Here is a 21,675-nt window from a genome sequence, read left to right as displayed (position 1 = left end):
TATCTGGGAGTGGATTTGGCAGCGGATGGAATCATGGAAGCGGTAAGCGGTAAAGGAGGGGGCGAAAGATCTGGGAGCATTGAAGAATGTGTGGAAGTCGAGAACATTAACTCGGAAAGCAAAAATGGGTATGTTTGAAGGAATAGTAGTTCCAACAATATTATATGGTTGCGAGGCGTGGGCTATAGATAGAGTTCTGCGGAGGTGGGTGGATGTGCTGGAAATGAGATGTTTGAGGACAATATGTGGTGTGAGGTGGTTTGATCGAGTAAGTAATAATAGGGTAAGAGAGATATGTGGTAATAAAAAGAGTGTGGTTGAGAGAACAGAAGAGGGTGTTTTGAAATGGTTTGGTCACATGGAGAGAATGAGTGAGGAAAGATTGACCAAGAGGATATATGTGTCAGAGGTGGAGGGAACGAGGAGAAGTGGGAGATCAAACTGGAGGTGTAAAGATGGAGTGAAAAAGATTTTGAGTGATCGGGGCCTGAACATGCAGGAGGGTGAAAGGCGTGCAAGGAATAGAGTGAATTGGAACGATGTGGTATACCGGGGTCGACTAGCTGTCAATGGATTGAACCAGGGCATGTGAAGCGTCTGGGGTAAACCATGGAAAGTTCTGTTGGTCCTGGATGTGGAAAGGGAGCTGTGGTTTCGGTGCTATTATTACATGACAGCTAGAGACTGAGTGTGAACGAATATGGCCTTTGTTGTCTTTTCCTAGCGCTACCTCGCACACATGAGGGCGGAGGGTGTTGTTATTTCATGTCTGGCGGGGTGGCGATGGGAATGAATAAAGGCAGCCAGTATGAATTATGTACATGTGTGTATATGTATATGTCTGTGTATACGTTGAGATGTATAGTTATGTATATATGCGTGTGTGGACGTGTATGTATATACATGTATATGTGGGTGGGTTGGACCATTCTTTCGTCTGTTTCCTTGCGCTACCTCGCTAACGCGGAGACAGCGACAAAGCAAAATAAATAAATAGATAGATAAATAAATAAATAAATAAGTAAATATATATATATATATATATATATATATATATATATATATATATATATATATATATATATATATATATATATATATATATATATATATATATATATATGTATATATATATGTATATGTATTACCTTTTTGGTTCCTGTTTCTTCTCTAACTCTTCCTCGGATGACTTAAACATTCCTTCACTTCATATAATTCCTCTTACTAATCCTATGACCCTTACCGCAATCTCTTTTCGAACTGTCCGAAAAGCACTTATCTCTCGGGACACAAGCAAGGCACCTATACCCGTGACCTGTGCTTTTTCGTCTGTTGCGTTTCTGCTTAATAACCAGAGCTATTTTTTTTTTTCTTTGAAGCTTTTATTGATTCATCACATCCCTTAGAAGAGCGACCGCCCTAACCCCTCTACCTATCATCGTGTTGCTTTGATATCTGCCAGTTCCAAAGTCTCTGAATCCCTCTTCAGCTTTCATATCCTCAGACATCTTGAATCTCACAGTTTTCTCTTTGATGATCAGTTTGGCTGCCGTATGGAAAGATTCACTGGTGACGTTCTTTCCTATCTCACTAATGTCTCGCCATCATGCATAGAATTTTTTGGGGGAATCCAATGTCGTTCCCCTTGATATATCCAAAGCTTTTGACAGGGTGTGGCATCGGATTCTCACCTCTAAGCTCCTCTCCTTTGGCATCCCATCCCCACTTTGCTCCCTCATATCTAGCTTCCTCTTCGGCCGATCTATGTGGTTGATGATGGACCAGCCTTCCCTCTTTCTCCATCAACAGTGCTGCACCTCAAGGTTTTCTCCTGTCCCCTGTGCGTTTTCTCATTTTCATCAACAATTACTTATCTTCAACAAATAACCAATTGAGTTCATCGCTGACAACTCAACACTCCTAGATTCTTCTACATTCTTCAGTTATGCTACTTCTTCTCTCACTTGATCTGCATTTTGTCTTGACGGAACTTCCATAATAAACTCGGACTTGAACAAGATATTTCATGTTACTACGAAGTATGGTAGAGTTTAATGCCTCCAGGACCTAGTTTCTATCTTTCTCTCAGAGGCAATTTCCTAACAATTTTCCTCTCTCCTTCGATGGTTTTGGCATTCGAGTGAGAAACTGTAAAAGTTGTTGATTAAGTCTGGAAGAGGTTTTGAAATGAAGCTGAGAGTGAACGCGAATATAAGTAAGGCGATGAGGTTCAGCAGGGATGAGGGGCTCTTAGCTGAAGGTGTTGGCTTGAATTGAGAAAATTGGAAGAGGTATGTGTTTCAGTTATCTAGGCGTGGATATTGCAGCGAATGGAACCATGGAAGTGGAAGTGAGTCAGTGTGGAGATGGGGCGAAGGTTCTTGGAGCGCTGAAGAATGTGTGGAGAGAGAGAATGTTATCCGAGAAACCAAAAATGGGTGTGTTTGAAGGAATAGTAGTTCCAAGAATATCATATGGATATGAGGCACGGACTATAGCTAAGATTGTGTAGAGGAGGGTGCATGTGTTAGAAATGATATGCTTGAGGACAATGTGTGGTGTGAGGTGGTTTGATCAAGTAGGTAATAAAAGGGTAAGAGAAATGAGCGGTAATAAAAGAGTTTGGTCAGAAAAGTGTGTGCTGAAATAATTTGGACATATGGAGAGAATGAGTCAGGAAAGGTAAAGAAAGAGGGTATATATGTCAGAAACGGAGGTAACAAGGAAAAGGGGGAGACCAAATTGGATATGGAAGGATTCAGTGAAAAAGATTTTGATCGATCGGGGCCTGAACATGCAGGTAGTAAAAGATATGCACGGGATAGAGTGAACTGGAACGATGTAGGTCTACGTGCTGTCACTTTACTGAACCAGGGCATGTGAAGCTTCCGGGTAAAGCATAAAAGATTATGGACAAGGAGCTTTGTTTTCGCTCCATTACCTCGCTAACACGGAAAACTGTGATCAAGTGTAAAAAAGAAAAAAAAAAAAAAAAAAAAAAAAAGGCTAGTAAAAGGGGCAGGAGTAAAGGGTTGGAACTCCCCCCACTTTCTTGTATTTCAATTTCTAAAGATGGAAGATAAGATGGATCCAAGGAGGCTCAGGCTGGAGCGTTTCGATATGTGTGGATGTAATAAGATGAGAATAGAGGAGAGGTAGGTAGTATGTTTGACGATTGAAACCTGGATGTTCTGATTCTGAGTGAAACGAAGCTCAAGGTAAATGTGAAGAACAATAATCTGGAGATATCTCAGGAGTAAAGTTAGGGATTGGAGAGAGGACAAGAGCTAAGGAATGAGTAACGCAACTCCTGAAGCAGTAGTTGTTAAAGTGTGTGATAGAGTGTAAAGAAGTAAATTGTGGGTATAACTGAAAGTAAAGGGTAAGAGATAGGTGATTATCAGTGCTTGTGCACCTGGCCATGAGAAGAATGATCGTAATAGGCAAGTATTTTGAGAGCAGCTGTTGTTTTGATGTAAAAGACGGGGTAATAGCGATGGGTAATTTGAATGCGAAGTTGAGTAATGGGCAGTTAATGGTATATTTGGGGCGGGGTATGTAGTGGTATGAATGGAAATGGTGAACGGCAAGTGGGACTGAAAAAGAACTGATGGCCGGAAATACCTGGTTTAAAAGAGAGATATGCACAAGTATGCGTATGAGAGTAGGAGAGATGATAGCGGGAACTATCAGATTACATTAAGATAGATAGGCGTGTGAAGGAAAGAGTTTTGGATGTAAATGTGCTGAGAGGGACAGCTAGTGGGATGTCTTGTGGGGGCGAGGATGAAGATTTGTAGAGGTTCTCGACAATGAGGAAACTGTGGTGGGGAAAAGAGAGGGGTAAGAGCAAGTGAAACTTGCAAAGAAACTTGAGTGAAGCAATACCAGGAGACACTGAGTGTAGTATAGCAAAAGTAAATGAATCGAGGGGAGTGGGTGAGGAATGGGAGGTTTAAGAGAAACATGTGCCATACGAATGGTGTAGGATGGGCAGATTAGAAATGGTGGTGAGTGGTGGGATGAAGAAGTAAAGTTGCTAGTGAAAGAGATAGACGTGTGGACGGTACTTACAGAGAAGGAATGCAAATGATTGGAAGATGTTTAAGAGAAAGCAGGTCAAGAGGAAGGTTTAGGGGTTGAAAAAGAGAGCAGGTGAGAGTAGGGGTGAGCGAATATCAGTAAGACGTAAGGATGATAAGAAGTTTTGAAAGGAGGTAAATAACGTGCGAAGGATAAGAAAATAGATAGGAACATCGGTAAAGGGGGCAAAAGAGAAACTGATGAGAGGTAATGGTGAAGTAAGGAAGAGATGGAATATGTATCTTCAAGGACTTAAATGTGTTTGATGATAGAGCGACAGATGTAATGTGTTTTGATTAAGTTGGTATGCAAGGTGAGAGTTTTAGAGAGTAGTTTGGTGAAGAGAGAAGAGGCAGTGAGAGCCTTGCGTAAGATGAAATCCGACAATGTGGCTAGTGTGAATGGTATTACAGTTGAATTTACTAAGAAAGAGGGTGCCTATGTTGTTGATAGGTTGTTAAGGGATTTCAATATATGGATGGATCATGGTGAGGTGCCTGAGGATTGGCGAAATGCATGTATAATGGGGAGCAGTATACTCGGTAAGTTGTATGGGAGCATATTGGTTGAGAGAGTGAAGGCTTGTACAGAGCATCAGAGAGAAGATGGAGAAATGCGTTTTCAAAAGTGTTAGAGGACATGTGGATCAGGTGTTTGCATTAAAGAATGTGCGTGAGAAATATTTGGAAAAACAGATGGATTTGTACGTGTTGTTTATGGACCTGGAGAAGGCATATGATAGGGTTGCGAGAGACGCTTTGTGGGAGGAAAGCTGCTTGTAGCGTGAGAAGTTTTTTAAGGGTGCAAGGCTTGTGTACGAGTAGGAATAGAGGCGAGCGAATTGTTCCAAGTAAACTTTGTTCTGCAGCAGGATGTATGATGTCACCACGGTTGTTCAGTTTGTTTCTAGATGGGATGATGAGGGAGGTAAGTGCAAGAGTCTTGTAGAGAGGAGGGAGTATGCAGTCTGTGGGGGATGAGAGTGCTTGGGAATTGTCAGTTGGTGGAAGATTCAAGTGAGAAACTGCAGAAGTTGTTGACAGTTTGGAAAAGTGTGTGAAAGGAGAAAGTTGAAAGTGAATGTGAATAAAAACAAAGGCATTAGATTCAACAGAGTTAAGGGACAGATTAGTTGGGATGTGAGTATAAAAGGAGGAAAATTGGGGAACTGAAATGTTTTCGATATCCTGGTGTGGGCATGGCAGCGAATGGAACCATGGAAGCGGCAATGAATCATTAGTTTGAGTAGGGGGCGGAGGGCTGAAGAATGTGTAGAAAGAGAGAACGTTATCTGGATTATTGGTTAACGGAATGCATGCACAATGCCATTGTACAAAGGCAAACGGGATAAAGGTGAGTGTTCAAATTACAGAGGTAACACAGAGGTATAAGTTTGTTGAGTATTCCTAGGAAATTATATGGGAGGGTATTGATTGAGAGGATGAAGGCATGTACAGAGCATCAGATTGGGGAAGAGCAGTGTGGTTTCAGAAGTGGTAGAGGATGTGTGGATCAGGTGTATGCTTTGAAGACTGTATGTAACATTTATGGTTCTGGAGAGGGCATATCATAGGGTTGATAAAGATGCTTTGTGGAAGGTTTTAAGAGTATATGGTGTAAGGCATTTGTAGGAGTAGGAAGGGATAAGTAATTTGTTCCCAGTGAATGTCGGTTTGCGGCAGGAGTGTATGATGTCCCCATGGTTGTTTAATTTGTTTACGGATTGGGTGATTAAGAAGGTAAATCCAAGAGTTTTGGAAAGAAGGGAGAGGATGCAGTGTGTTGTGGATGAGAGGGCCTGGGAAATGAGTCAGCTGTTCTTCGCCGATGATACAGCTTTGGTGGCTGATTCGTGGGAGAAATTGCATAGGTTTTTGACTGAGTTTAGAAAAGTGTGTAAAAGGAGAAAATTGAGAATAGATGTGAATAAGAGAGGTTATTAGGTTCAGTCGGGTTGAGGGATGTTAATTGGGATGTAAGTTTGAATGGAGAAAAATTTGCAATTTGGTTTAGGTATGTAGATGATACTCTTTGTGTTTAGCCAACAAATGAAAATTTACAAACATATCTCCCCTTACTTAACAATTTAGTAGCTTCCATCAAATTTACTGTAGAAAATGAAAATAATTGTATGTTACTATTTCTAGATTGCATGACCCATAGAGATGGAAACATGTTCAAGTCTAGCTCAACATAACAGAATTAAATTATTATCGTCTCAGTCTATGTTCCTTTGAGCATTGCGTATTTGTAGTCCAGAGTTTATTGATGATGAGTTTGAGAAGATGTACTTTATTGGATCCAAGTTAAAGTATCCTAGATATTTCATTCATAAATCCCTTAAGTTGGCAAAAAAAAATCATTTTATAGAGTTGAACCCAAACCTCCCATTGACACCAAGAATCTTTTAGTTCTCCCTTTTAATAATAATTTTATTTTACTTCCCATGTTGCTTAAATTCTTTTATGTAAATGTTGCCTTCAGTAACAATGATACTATAAAGAATATCACCAGAAATCTCTGCTGGATTCATCTATAAAGTGCCATGTAGAACTAGCGCCATTGAGAGGGATCATGCTTTTGGGATAAGAAGTGGAATATTGCGTCAATATTGTTGCAAAAACAGAGCGGACATCCACGAAAAAATGAGAAGTAAGAGTCTGACTCCTTTTCCTGAAATAAGTTATGCGAGCGTTCTTCTTGCACAGACATTTTTCAGCTCTATCTTTCGGCAGTGCCAAATCTCTCGCGAAAAATAGACGTGATACAAGAAACTGATTGCATTTGCGAAATCAGCGTACAAAACTATATCAAGTACATCACAAGCCATGTGTTATGAAAATTAGTTGTTGACCGGTGTCATGGGAACTATTCTGTGATATAATGTAAGGGGGATGAATGTATCAACGAATGAAATATTGATGTAAAAAAAAAAATTGTATATGATTCCGCCATCTGCAAAGCTTTGGCGGGTCCACTATTCAAATTTCTACGAAACTTGCCGAAAACGTTCCAATATCCAGAAGTTCTTTAAGTGAAGGATTTTCACCTTAGTTATTATATTAGAAAAGAGAGCATCATTACATTTGCTGTACTGTGCATTTTGAAACAGGACATTGAAACAGCTTTTTGTTCTATTCCCTTGGATATATTCGTTTATTGATATGCCAGTTATTCTCATCTGGCAATGTTGTCACAGTAGATCCAAAAGCTGTCAGGTACAATAGTCGGGGGTTGAATGCAGCTACCAAATGCTTCTATGCTCCTGTCCCCTACTATCCGGTATATGAAAAAAAAAATTGAATTTGTTACTAAGGTATTCATGAGCATTCATGACTAAATCAAAATGAAGCATTCAACAATTTCATTTGTTAACAAGACTTTATAGAGAGTGAAATGAAGGTATCAATAACCAGTGAGAGGTGTAATCACCATCCTCCATTTCGAGAGCTTAAGCAAGGGTGAGGTAGTGCTGCAGACTGTGGTGAACAATTCCACTTTAGCAAGGTAGATTTGATCTTATGAACAAACTAGTGTGCGTTGATAAATGGAATGGCGACTTCTATCCCGGTTCAGTTATACACGTTTTGAATTCGATTCGTGCCTTTTTGAACGTTCACAATCAATCATGCTCAAAATTCCTGTAAGTAAAGAAAATAAGCGAACACTGGCGATTCCTCCATGAGCAAAACAATATCCTGATAGTCTAATTTTTTTTTCTATATTAAAAAGTCGATGTAAGTAGAATGTTATACTTTCTAATGGCATTACTTAATCCTTTCTTTCTTACTGTTTTCTTAACCATATCATGTTACATAATGGCAACTAATCCCTCTGGTTTTTCAAAGTTCCTTTCCTACTATAAGTGTGGCTTACGTGCTTCTTAATTACAAATTATTATCTCCTATTTCAATAAACAAATGTTTTTTAACATTTCACAGAAGTCAGCCACAGAACATGGCATAAGGAAGGAATTTTGTAATGTGTGAGAAATACAATAGATAATCAGAAGTACCAACTATAACGAAACAATCGTTCACATCAAACTTCAGCCTACCAGGGGTCAGGATAACGATCGCTCATTGGACGTATAAGATTGTCTTTGCACAAAGGAAGAATATATGTACACGAGACAGGGTCCCAATAGGCGAGTAAATAGCTTTTATGCTGGTCTAATAGGAAGGAATAGAATGATAGTTGTGTGCATATGAAGACTGAATTACTTTTATCATAAGATCACTGCTGAGACAGCAGTGAGGATATATTTGGAGAGTATTTAGCATGTCTATTCTGATGGTGAGCACATCTTGCTACAGCAGTGCTTATCAAACTGGGAATCATTTGCCTTCATACTCCCCATTTCTTAAATTCAGTGTAAAGGTGAAGAACAAACTAAAAACTTTTATGACCCACAGCAAGATCAAAAGAGGTAGGTTTGAGTATTAACAAGAAATGGATGATGGATGTAAACGTATTACAGGGCTTGTAAACAATGGCAACTAACATTCAACTTAATATCTTAATTAATGTCTTAATGGGGAGGATAACTGGCACTGAATAACTATTGAACATAAATCTAGCTTAAGCATTCAAGAATACGTTTTGCAAATACACATGAAAAAAAGAACATGTGTACATAACATTCCGTTACCATTGTCAATGGATAAACAAAAGAAAGGTAATGTCAGTGATTCGTGTGATTTTACTACATGTGTGTTCAACAGCTGGAACGTCAGCATGGTGTGTTTGACGATGACACAAGCATCAATGGCATCAAGCTGTTCTGTCGCACTGTCGCTGGGGTACAGACTGGTGAAATCACTTCCTCTGTCATGGCCAGAGGATCCTGGAGGGACTCCGACTACTGTCAGACTGGCTACCTTAGAGGTTACGATCTTAAGGTAACTCTTTAAACATCTCGTTGTCTATGACGCTTGCATAATTGACGCTTTATCCTAGTAGATGTGATCATGTAATATCTTTTCCTTCAGTCACGTGACAGTGACAAGTGTTCACTTCATTACCTGCCATCTGAAGGTAGCTGGAACTCAGCTCTGCAGCTAGGAATCCACATATACTTTTCATTGCCTTAAGTTAGTTAAAGTAATTGCTACTTTAATCATCTTAAGTATTTAGGCTCCATTAGTAGACAAAAATGAATGTAAGTTTAACTACCCTCCCTACAAAAATCGAGCATAACTCGCCACACATCATTTGAAAACCTTGCTTAGTCACACAATTATTGCATATCTGTTTTCTTCTTTGCCTGATTTTCCCTCTTACTCTTTCTTACTACTGACTCCTCGTCTCCTAGAGTCATGCTGACGAGGGAAGCATAGGTGACAACACGGCTGCCAATGCTCTCCGGATGTACTGTACCGATGAAACAAACTACATTGAGGGGCCAGGTAATATGTGGGGCCACTGGCTGGGACCATCCTACTGCCATGACGGGAAGGTTATTTGCGGCATCATTACCCTTGTTCAGGAGAACCAGGGAACTTTTACAGATGATACAGCTCTTAATGATGTCAGGTTCAAGTGCTGTGACTTTCCTGCTTAACATGATGTCCTTTCTGGTTGATGAATAAAAGTCTGGCAATTGTCTGTGATATTTCAAATGAATTACTTTGATAGTTCCTTACACGTGTCATTATTTGTCCATTTCAGTCACAGTATGGTATAGAATGGACTGGAACTTAGTGGTATACGGACAGCGTCGTGCTGTCCATGGTCTAAACCAATCATATGAAGCACACTTGGTACCAGGTTTGGTCCCTGGCACTTATTGGTGAAGTAGTTTACATCGATTCAATGTGTTATTACTTCTTGGTAATATGGTCAGATATCACCAGAATGCCTTGTGTCATTGTAAAGTGAACCTCTCCAAGTGTGTTGGAGAGTTATTCCTTAGGTCGTCAATAAGACGACGTTGTATCTCAAGTGGATCAAACAGAACCTGCTCTGAGAGGGGTAGCATATATATATATACATATAAATATATATATATATATATATATATATATATATATATATATATATATATATATATATATATATATATATATATATATATATATATATATATATATATATATATTTCTTTTCTTTCAAACTATTCGCCATTTCCCGCATTAGCGAGGTAGCGTTAAGAACAGATGACTGGACCTTTGAGGGACTACCCTCACCTGGCCCAATTCTCTGTTCCTTCTTTTGGAAAATTAAAAAAAAAAAACGAGAGGGGAGGATTTCCAGCCCCCCGCTCCCTCCCCTTTTAGTCGCCTTTTACGACACGCAGGGAATGCGTGGGAAGTATTCTTGCTCCCCTATCCCCAGGGATATATATATATATATATATATATATATATATATATATATATATATATATATATATATATATATATATATATATATATATATATATATGTTTACCTAATGGCGTCCTAGCTTCGTCTCTTCGATGTATATCAACTGACTGTTATATTTCTCTCTTGTGTCTCCCCTGATGATGTGATTATTACACGAAAGTGCACTTAGGAACTTTTCGTGTTTCACTTTCCCCGTGGACTCATAGGAATATATATATATATATATATATATATATATATATATATATATATATATATATATATATATATATTATGTATTTTATTTATTATACTTTGTCGCTGTCTCCCGCGTTTGCGAGGTAGCGCAAGGAAACAGACGAAAGAAATGGCCCCACCCCCCCCCCCATACACATGTATATACATACGTCCACACACGCAAATATACATACCTACACAGCTTTCCATGGTTTACCCCAGACGCTTCACATGCCTTGATTCAATCCACTGACAGCACGTCAACCCCGGTATACCACATCGCTCCAATTCACTCTATTCCTTGCCCTCCTTTCACCCTCCTGCATGTTCAGGCCCCGATCACACAAAATCTTTTTCACTCCATCTTTCCACCTCCAATTTGGTCTCCCACTTCTCCTCGTTCCCTACCTACACCTCCGACACATATATCCTCTTGGTCAATCTTTCCTCACTCATTCTCTACATGTGCCCAAACCATTTCAAAACACCCTCTTCTGCTCTCTCAACCACGCTCTTTTTATTTCCACACATCTCTCTTACCCTTACGTTACTTACTCGATCAAACCGCCTCACACCACACATTGTCCTCAAACATCTCATTTCCAGCACATCCATCCTCCTGCGCACAACTCTATCCATAGCCCACGCCTCGCAACCATACAACATTGTTGGAACCACTATTCCTTCAAACATACCCATTTTTGCTTTCCGAGATAATGTTCTCGACTTCCACACATTCTTCTAGGCTCCCAGGATTTTCGCCCCCTCCCCCACCCTCTGATCCACTTCCGCTTCCATGGTTCCATCCGCTGCCAGATCCACTCCCAGATATCTAAAATACTTAACTTCCTCCAGTTTTTCTCCATTAAAACTTACCTCCCAATTGACTTGACCCTCAACCCTACTGTACCTAATTACCTTGCTCTTATTCACATTTACTCTTAACTTTCTTCTCTCACACACTTTACCAAACTCAGTCACCAGCTTCTGCAGTTTCTCACATGAATCAGCCACCAGCGCTATATCATCAGCAAACATCAACTGACTCACTTCCCAAGCTCTCTCATCCACAACAGACTTCATACTTGCCCCTCTTTCCAAAACTCTTGCATTCACCTCCCTAACAACCCCATCCATAAACAAATCAAACAACCATGGAGACATCACACACCCCTGCCGCAAACCTACATTCACTGAGAACCAATCACTTTCCTCTCTTCCTACACGTACACATGCCTTACATCCTCGATAAAAACTTTTCACTGCTTCTAACAACTTACCTCCCACACCATATATTCTTAATACCTTCCACAGAGCATCTCTATCAACTCTATCATATGCCTTCTCCAGATCCATAAATGCTACATACAAATCCATTTGCTTTTCTAAGTATTTCTCACATACATTCTTCAAAGCAAACACCTGATCCACACATCCTCTACCACTTCTGAAACCACACTGCTCTTCCTCAATCTGATACTCTGTACATGCCTTCACCCTCTCTATCAATACCCTCCCATATAATTTACCAGGAACACTCAACAAACTTATACCTCCGTAATTTGAGCACTCACTCTTATCCCCTTTGCCTTTGTACAATTATCACTATGCACGCATTCCGCCAAGCCTCAGGAACCTCACCATGAGTCATACATACATTAAATAACCTTACCAACTAGTCAATAATACAGTCACCTCCTTTTTTGATAAATTCCACTGCAATACCATCCAAACCTGCTGCCTTGCTGGCTTTCATCTTCCGCAAAGCTTTTACTACCTCTTCTCTGTTTACCAAATCATTTTCCCTAACCCTCTCACTTTGCACACCACCTCGACCAAAGTATGAAGTCTGTTGGGGATGAGAGAGCTTGGGAAGTGAGTCAGTTGTTGTTCGCTGATGATACAGCGCTGGTGGCTGATTCATGTGAGAAACTGCAGAAGCTGGTGACGGAGTTTGGTAAAGTGTGTGGAAGAAGAAAGTTAAGAGTAAATGTGAATAAGAGCAAGGTCATTAGGTACAGTAGGGTTGAGGGTCAAGTAAATTGGGAGGTGAGTTTGAATGGAGAAAAACTGGAGGAAGTGAAGTGTTTTAGATATCTGGGAGTGGATCTGGCAGCGGATGGAACCATGGAAGCAGAATTGGACCATAGGGTGGGGGAGGGGGCGAAAATTCTGGGAGCCTTGAAGAATGTGTGGAAGTCGAGAACATTATCTCGGAAAGCAAAAATGGGTATGTTTGAAGGAATAGTGGTTCCAACAATGTTGTATGGTTGCGAGGCGTGGGCTATGGATAGAGTTGTGCGCAGGAGGATGGATGTGCTGGAAATGAGATGTCTGAGGACAATGTGTGGTGTGAGGTGGTTTGATCGAGTAAGTAACGTAAGGGTGAGAGAGATGTGTGGAAATAAAAAGAGCGTGGTTGAGAGAGCAGAAGAGGGTGTTTTGAAATGGTTTGGGCACATGGAGAGAATGAGTGAGGAAAGGTTGACCAAGAAGATATATGTGTCGGAGGTGGAGGGAACGAGGAGAAGAGGGAGACCAAATTGGAGGTGGAAAGATGGAGTGAAAAAGATTTTGTGTGATCGGGGCCTGAACTTGCAGGAGGGTGAAAGGAGGGCAAGGAATAGAGTGGATTGGAGCAATGTGGTATACCGGGGTTGACGTGCTGTCAGTGGATTGAATCAAGACATGTGAAGCGTCTGGGGTAAACCATGGAAAGCTGTGTAGGTATGTATATGTGCGTGTGTGGACGTATGTATATACATGTGTATGGGGGGGGGTTGGGCCATTTCTTTCGTCTGTTTCCTTGCGCTACCTCCTCGCAAACGCGGGAGACAGCGACAAAGTATAAAAAAAAAAAAAAAAAAAAAAAAAAAAAATATATATATATATATATATATATATATATATATATATATATATATATATATATATATATATATATATATATATATATATATATATATATATATATATAGGGTGCCATTGAATATATATATATATATATATATATATATATATATATATATATATATATATATATATATATATATATATTATATTATCCCTGGGGATAGGGGAGAAAGAATACTTCCCACGTATTCCCTGCGTGTCGTAGAAGGCGACTAAAAGGGAAGGGAGTGGAGGCTGAAAATCCTCACCTCTCTTTTTTTTTTTTTTTAATTTTCCAAAAGAACAAACAGAGAAGGGGGCAAGGCGAGGATGTTCCCTCAAAGACCTAGTCCTCTGTTCTTAACGCTACTTCGCTATCGCAGGAACTGGCGAATAGTATGAAAGAAAGAAAAGATATATATATATATATATATATATATATATATATATATATATATATATATATATTTGTTTTTGCTTTGTCGCTGTCTCCCGCATTTGCGAGGTAGCGCAAGGAAACAGACGAAAGAAATGGCCCAACCCACCCCCATACACAATGTATATACATACACGTCCACACACGCAAATATACATACCTATACATCTCAATGTACACATATATATACACACACAGACACATACGCATATACCCATGCACACAATTCACACTGTCTGCCTTTATTCATTCCCATCGCCTCCTCGCCACACATGGAATTCCATCCCCCTCCCCCCTCATGTGTGCGAGGTAGCACTAGGAAAAGATAACAAAGGCCCCATTCATTCACACTCAGTCTCTAGCTGTCATGCAATAATGCCCGAAACCACAGCTCCCTTTCCACATCCAGGCCCCACACAACTTAGAGTTGTTAGTTAGAGTTGATAGAGATGCTCTGTGGAAGGTATTAAGAATATGTTGTGTGGGAGGCAAGTTGTTAGAAGCAGTGAAAAGTTTTTATCGAGGATGTAAGGTATGTGTACGTGTAGGAAGAGAGGAAAGTGATTGGTTATCAGTGAATGTAGGTTTGCGACAGGGGTGTGTGATGTCTCCATGGTTGTTTAATTTGTTTATGGATCGGGTTGTTAGGGAGGTTAATGCAAGAGTTTTGGAAAGAGGGGCAAGTATGCAGTCTGTGTTGGATGAAAGAGCTTGGGAAGTGAGTCAGTTGTTGTTCGCTGATGATACAGCGCTGATGGCTGATTCATGTAAGAAACTGTAGAAGCTGGTGACTGAGTTTGCTAAAGTGTGTGTAAGAATAAAGCTGAGAGTAAATGTGAATATCAGCAAGGTTATTAGGTACAGTAGGGTTGAGGGACAAGTCAATTAGGAGGTAAGTTTGAATGGAGAAAAACTGGAGGAAGTGAAGTGTTTTAGATATCTGGGAGTGGATCTGGCAGCGGATGGAACCATGGAAGCGGAAGTGAATCATTGGGTGGGGAAGGGGTCGAAAGTTCTGAGAGCGTTGAAGAATGTGTGGAAGTCGAGAACATTATCTCGGAAAGCAAAAATGGGTATGTTTGAAGGAATAGTGGTTCGAACAATGTTATATGGTTGCGAGGCGTGGGCTATGGATAGAGTTGTGCGGAGGAGGGTGGATTTGCTGGAAATGAGATGTTTGAGGACAGTATGTGGTATGAGGTGGTTTGATCGAGTAAGTAATGTAAGGGTAAGAGAGATGTGTGGTAATAAAAAGAGTGTTGTTGAGAGAGCAGAAGAGTGTGTTTTGAAATGGTTTGGGCATATGGTGATAATGAGTGGGGAAAGATTGACCAAGAGGATATATGTGTCAGAGGTGGGGGGAACGAGGAGAAGTGGGAGACCAAGTTGGAGGTGGAAAGATGGAGTGAAACAGATTTTAAGTGATCGGGACCTGAACATGCAGGAGGGTGAGAGGCGTGCCAGGAATAGAGTGAATTGGAACGATGTGGTATACCGGGGTCGACGTGCTGTCAATGGATTGAACCACAGCATGTGAAGCGTCTGGGGTAAACTATGGAAAGTTCTGTGGGCCCTGGATGTGGAAAAGGAGCTGTGGTTTCGAAGCAATATTACATGACAGCTAGAGACAGTGTGAACTATTGTGGCCTTTGTTGTCTTTTCCTAGCGCTACCTCGCACACATGAGGGGCGAGGGGGTTGTTATTTCATGTGTGGCGGGGTGGCGATGGGAATGAATAAAGGCAAACAGGATAAATTATGTACATGTGTATATATGTATATGTCTGTGTGTGTATATATATGTGTACGTTGTGATGTATGGGTATGTATATTTGCGTGTGTGGACGTGTATGTAAATACATGTGTATGTGAGTGGGTTGGGCCATTCTTTCGTCTGTTTCCTTGCGCTACCTCGCTAACGCGGGAGACAGCGACAAAGCAAAGCATATATATATATATATATATATATATATATATATATATATATATATATATATATATATATATATATATATATATATATATATATATATATCCTTTTCTTTCAAACTATTCGCCATTTCCCGCGTTAGCAAGGTAGCGTTAAGAACAGAGGACTGGGCCTCTAAGGGAATATCATCACCTGGCCTCGTTCTCTGTTCCTTCTTTTGGAAAATTAAAAAAAAAAAAAACCAGAGGGGAGGATTTCCAGCCCCCCTCTGCCTCCCCTTTTAGTTGCCTTCTGCGACACGCAGGGAATACGTGGGAAGTATCTTTCTCCCCTATCCCCAGGGATAATATATATATTTTTTTTTTTTTTTGCTTTGTCGCTGTCTCCCGCGTTTGCGAGGTAGCGCAAGGAAACAGACGAAGGAAATGGCCCAACCCACCCCCATACACATGTATATACATACGTCCACACACGCAAATATACATACCTACACAGCTTTCCATGGTTTACCCCAGACGCTTCACATGCCTTGATTCAATCCACTGACAGCACGTCAACCCCGGTATACCACATCGATCCAATTCACTCTATTCCTTGCCCTCCTTTCACCCTCCTGCATGTTCAGGCCCCGATCACACAAAATCTTTTTCACTCCATCTTTCCACCTCCAATTTGGTCTCCCTCTTCTCCTCGATCCCTACACCTCCGACACATATATCCTCTTGGTCAATCTTTCCTCACTCATTCTCTCCATGTGCCCAAACCATTTCAAAACACCCTCTTCTGCTCTCTCAACCACGCTCTTTTTATTTCCACACATCTCTCTTACCCTTACGTTACTTACTCGATCAAACCACCTCACACCACACATTGTCCTCAAACATCTCATTTCCAGCACATCCATCCTCCTGCGCACAACTCTATCCATAGCCCACGCCTCGCAACCATACAACATTGTTGGAACCACTATTCCTTCAAACATACCCATTTTTGCTTTCCGAGATAATGTTCTCGACTTCCACACATTCTTCAAGGCTCCCAGAATTTTCGCCCCCTCCCCCACCCTATGATCCACTTCCGCTTCCATGGTTCCATCCACTGCCAGATCCACTCCCAGATATCTAAAACACTTCACTTCCTCCAGTTTTTCTCCATTCAAACTCACCTCCCAATTGACTTGACCCTCAACCCTACTGTACCTAATAACCTTGCTCTTATTCACATTTCCTCTTACCTTTCTTCTTTCACACACTTTACCAAACTCAGTCACCAGCTTCTGCAGTTTCTCACATGAATCAGCCACCAGCGCTGTATCATCAGCGAACAACAACTGACTCACTTCCCAAGCTCTCTCATCCACAACAGACTTCATACTTGCCCCTCTTTCCAAAACTCTTGCATTCACCTCCCTAACAACCCCATCCATAAACAAATTAAACAACCATGGAGACATCACACACCCCTGCCGCAAACCTACATTCACTGAGAACCAATCACTTTCCTCTCTTCCTACACGTACACATGCCTTACATCCTCGATAAAAACTTTTCACTGCTTCTAACAACTTGCCTCCCACACCATATATTCTTAATACCCTCCACAGAGCATCTCTGTCAACTCTATCATATGCCTTCTCCAGATCCATAAATGCTACATACAAATCTATTTGCTTTTCTAAGTATTTCTCACATACATTCTTCAAAGCAAACACCTGATCCACACATCCTCTACCACTTCTGAAACCACACTGCTCTTCCCCAATCTGATGCTCTGTACATGCCTTCACCCTCTCAATCAATACCCTCCCATATAATTTACCAGGAATACTCAACAAACTTATACCTCTGTAATTTGAGCACTCACTCTTATCCCCTTTGCCTTTGTACAATATATATATATATATATATATATATATATATATATATATATATATATATATATATATATATATATATATATATATATATATATATATATATATATATCTTTCTTTCTTTTTTCTTTCAAACTATTCGCCATTTCCCGCATTAGCGAGGTAGCGTTAAGAACAGAGGACTGGGCCTTTGAGGGAATACCCTCACCTGGCCCAATTCTCTGTTCCTTCTTTTGGAAAATTAAAAAAAAAAACGAGAGGGGAGGATTTCCAGCCCCCCGCTCCCTCCCCTTTTAGTCGCCTTCTACGACACGCAGGGAATACGTGGGAAGTATTCTTTCTCCCCTATCCCCAGGGAATACATATATATATATATATATATATATATATATATATATATATATATATATATATATATATATATATATATATATATATATATATATATATATATATATATCTTTTCTTTCTTTCTTTCAAACTATTCGCCATTTCCCGCATTAGCGAGGTAGCGTTAAGAACAGAGGACTGGGCCTTGAGGGAATACCCTCACCTGGCCCAATTCTCTGTTCCTTCTTTTGGAAAATTAAAAAAAAAAACGAGAGGGGAGGATTTCCAGCCCCCCGCTCCCTCCCCTTTTAGTCGCCTTCTACGACACGCAGGGAATACGTGGGAAGTATTCTTTCTCCCCTATCCCCAGGGATAAATATATATATATATATATATATATATATATATATATATATATATATATATATATATATATATATATATATATATATATATATATATATATATATATATATATATATATTGGTTTGTTTACCTTTTCTTGTAACGTGGGACTGGCGAGACGTGACGGATGATGTCTATTCCCAGGTTCTTTTACACGATGTGTCCTGCATATTATTTCCTGCCGGATGATATTCGTTTCGAAGTCTTCTTTCGATGTATTGCATCGTCATTACACTGTTTATGCTTGGGTCGAATTTTATCAATCTTGTATCAGACTATCTTTTTAGCTTGTGTATAACCCCTTTTAGGTAGATGCAATCTTCGTTTTTGTTTTTTGTCTCCCCATTGACTTTTTTTTCACCTTTTGCACACGTATTCAGAAAAGGGTCCAGTCTATTCGGCACTGTTACGTACTGCCTCCACCTCTTACATTAACGGGTGTATAATCAGCCTATAGGCCCATTAAAACATATAACTCTGAAATAATGGCTTCTGTTAATAGAGATTTGGGCTGGACACATATTCACTTACCATCTGCCTAACATCTGACAGCTGGCGACCGTACTTACACTCTTTCCCTTCTTGTTACGTTGGTTGAATACCAAACACAGTGGTAAAAAGTTATAAGAATATTTGTATAATAGCATAATAAACATGGGCGCTCTCTCTCTCTCTCTCTCTCTCTCTCTCTCTCTCTCTCTCTCTCTCTCTCTCTCTCTCTCTCTCTCTCTCTCTCTCTCTCTCTCTCTCTGAACATAAATAATACAATTTACTCTTGATACATTGAGCGCTCTGTATCGTACTTTACTTAACAACTCTTTGGCAAATGTACTGGCCTCAGTCATATAACATAAGTATTTGAAATAACTGAGATGTGTGCAGATTAACATTATAAATTTACAAACAGCTTTGCATCACATCTGTCTTACTGGCCGTTCGTGAGAGGATTGGTCTTTTTCCGGTTTGTATACAAATGGTTCCTATTCCCTTCTTTTGTCTCTTACGTATGTTTTGTCCTTCCATAATTTGCAATGATGGTAAAAATATCTATCATTAATTCATTTGCAATCTAGTAAAAAAAATCCTCTTATTACATACAATGATAAGATTCTTCAAAACAATATAATGTACACTGGATAATGTAACTTAGATAACTGAAGATATCATTTCTTAAACAAAACTGAATAACACATAATGGATAACAAAAACAACTATTGGTAAAGAGGGGAGATAATTGTAACATCCTCCTCCCAAAAGAGATATGAGTCAGCCACCAGCTGACTAATGGCTAACTGGTACAGAAAATGTATATCATGGGTTTCAATAAACTTCTTAACGTTACTGCCATGTTTAAACACACTATATTCAAAAGTATGAGCACTTACCTGTTTAGAGAAATCTCCATATATTTCAAGAGAACACAGTAGGGTACCCAAAACACTTCGGTGAAACTTGATCACATATGCTTGGTTTCACATTTTCAGCTCCCGGACAGCTGGCCCCCATGTTACGTCCTGCCTCCACCCCTTAATTAAAGGATGTATAATCAGCCCGTAGGCCCATTAAAAGATAACTCTGGTCTAATGACTTCTGTTAACAGAGAGCTTTGGGCTAGAAGCAGATTCCCTTACCATCTGCCTAACTTCTGACACCTGACGGCGGTAATTACTCACACTCTTTACCTTCTTGTTACGTTGGTCAAATACCGAACACAGTGGTAGAAAGTTATAAGAATATTTCTATAATAACATAATAAACATGGGCTTTCTTTGAATATAAATAATACAATTTACCCGAAACAGTGAGCTCTCTCTATCATACTTTACTTAACAAATCTTTGGCAACTATACTGGCCTCAGTTATATAACACAAGTATTTGAAATAACTGAGATGTATACAGATCAACATTACAAATTTACCAATGGCTTTGTATCACATCTTTCTTCGTGACCATTCGTGAGAGAGAATTGGCCTTATTCCACTTTCTATACAAATGCTTCCTATTACTTCCTCTTGTCTCTTACATATGTTTTGAGCTTCAATGATTTGTAATGATAGTGAAAATATCTATTATTATCCATTCACAATCTAGTAAGCAAAATTTCCTACTTTAACGTGCAATAATAAGATTCTTCAAAACAATATAATGTACACTTAGAAAACTGAACATAGCATTTCTCAAAGAAAACTGAATAAGATATAATGGATAACTAAAACAATAAAAAGGGGAGATAACTGTAACAACACTGAGAAGCCTCCTTTGTTTCCTTTGACGTAAATAACTTTATCTCTATCAAAAATGTTTTCCCTTATTCCTGCCTGATGATCCAACTTCTCTACCAGCATCCTATGTGGCCGGTGTCAAATGCTTTTTGCCAGTCCAGATGCAGACAAAATACTTAGCCTTCTCTTTTGTCTAGAAAGAAATTCACGCTCATAGAAACCTAAGAGCTTCGTTGTACACGATCTTTCTTATCTAAAACCGTGCTGTCTTTTACTTAGCTAGTTTCTCCTTTGCAGGTAGTCATACATTTACTTTCTCATCATATTTTCATTACCTTATCGATCATGCTCATCAGGAGGACCAGGTCACCACGTCCTTCCGATCTTGCTTAAAGCTAGATACAATGATTGTCCCTTGACACTTCACCCTTCTCCAGCGACATCCTGAACATGCCATGTGCATTTCTAAACATCCTCAGCACATAGGGAGAAATTTCACCTGGACCTTATGGTTCAAGACCCTTCTGTGTTCTATGTGTGTTTTGCCAAGATATTTCTTTGCTTTCCCAGACCTCTCCCTACTGTCACATCCTCTACAACTCTTCCCTCTGACTCCTTTAGCCTTATTTGCTACTCTTTACCTGACAATATACCCCTAATGGGTATGTGGAGGAGTTTGGACTGAATTTTGTGTTATCCACAATATTTTTCTAGTTTCTTTGTCTCTTCTTCCTTTTCCGTTATATTTGTTTCTTGCTCTCTTTGTGTGGGAATTATCGAAATCATTTGTAGCTTCCCCTCTTTAGCTCTTTCTCTTTTGATTTCCATGGCATTTGTCAGACTACGGACAAGTAATATTATTTATCATGCTCATTAATTTTCTTTGTAAAATGATAGATATATCAGTGGAACCCATACGG

The 21,675-nt window shown here is 39.7% G+C and overlaps 1 protein-coding gene across 1 annotated transcript in view; it reads left to right on the top strand.

Annotated features, from left to right (window-relative positions):
• The window catches only part of LOC139757305 (vitelline membrane outer layer protein 1-like), a 35,915-nt gene extending 26,225 nt beyond the window's left edge, over positions 1-9,690 (top strand). The window contains exons 2-3 of the mRNA XM_071677691.1: positions 8,808-8,984; positions 9,398-9,690. Coding sequence (XP_071533792.1) covers positions 8,916-8,984; positions 9,398-9,646 — 318 coding nt within the window. The 5' untranslated portion in view covers positions 8,808-8,915 and the 3' untranslated portion in view covers positions 9,647-9,690. The remainder of the gene's footprint in view (positions 1-8,807; positions 8,985-9,397) is intronic.
• Positions 9,691-21,675: the final 11,985 nt, after the last annotated feature.

Source organism: Panulirus ornatus, chromosome 25, assembly GCF_036320965.1.
Source record: "Panulirus ornatus isolate Po-2019 chromosome 25, ASM3632096v1, whole genome shotgun sequence".
Classification (NCBI taxonomy): Eukaryota; Metazoa; Arthropoda; class Malacostraca; order Decapoda; family Palinuridae; genus Panulirus; species Panulirus ornatus.
This window is presented reverse-complemented; position numbering and strand designations above follow the sequence as displayed.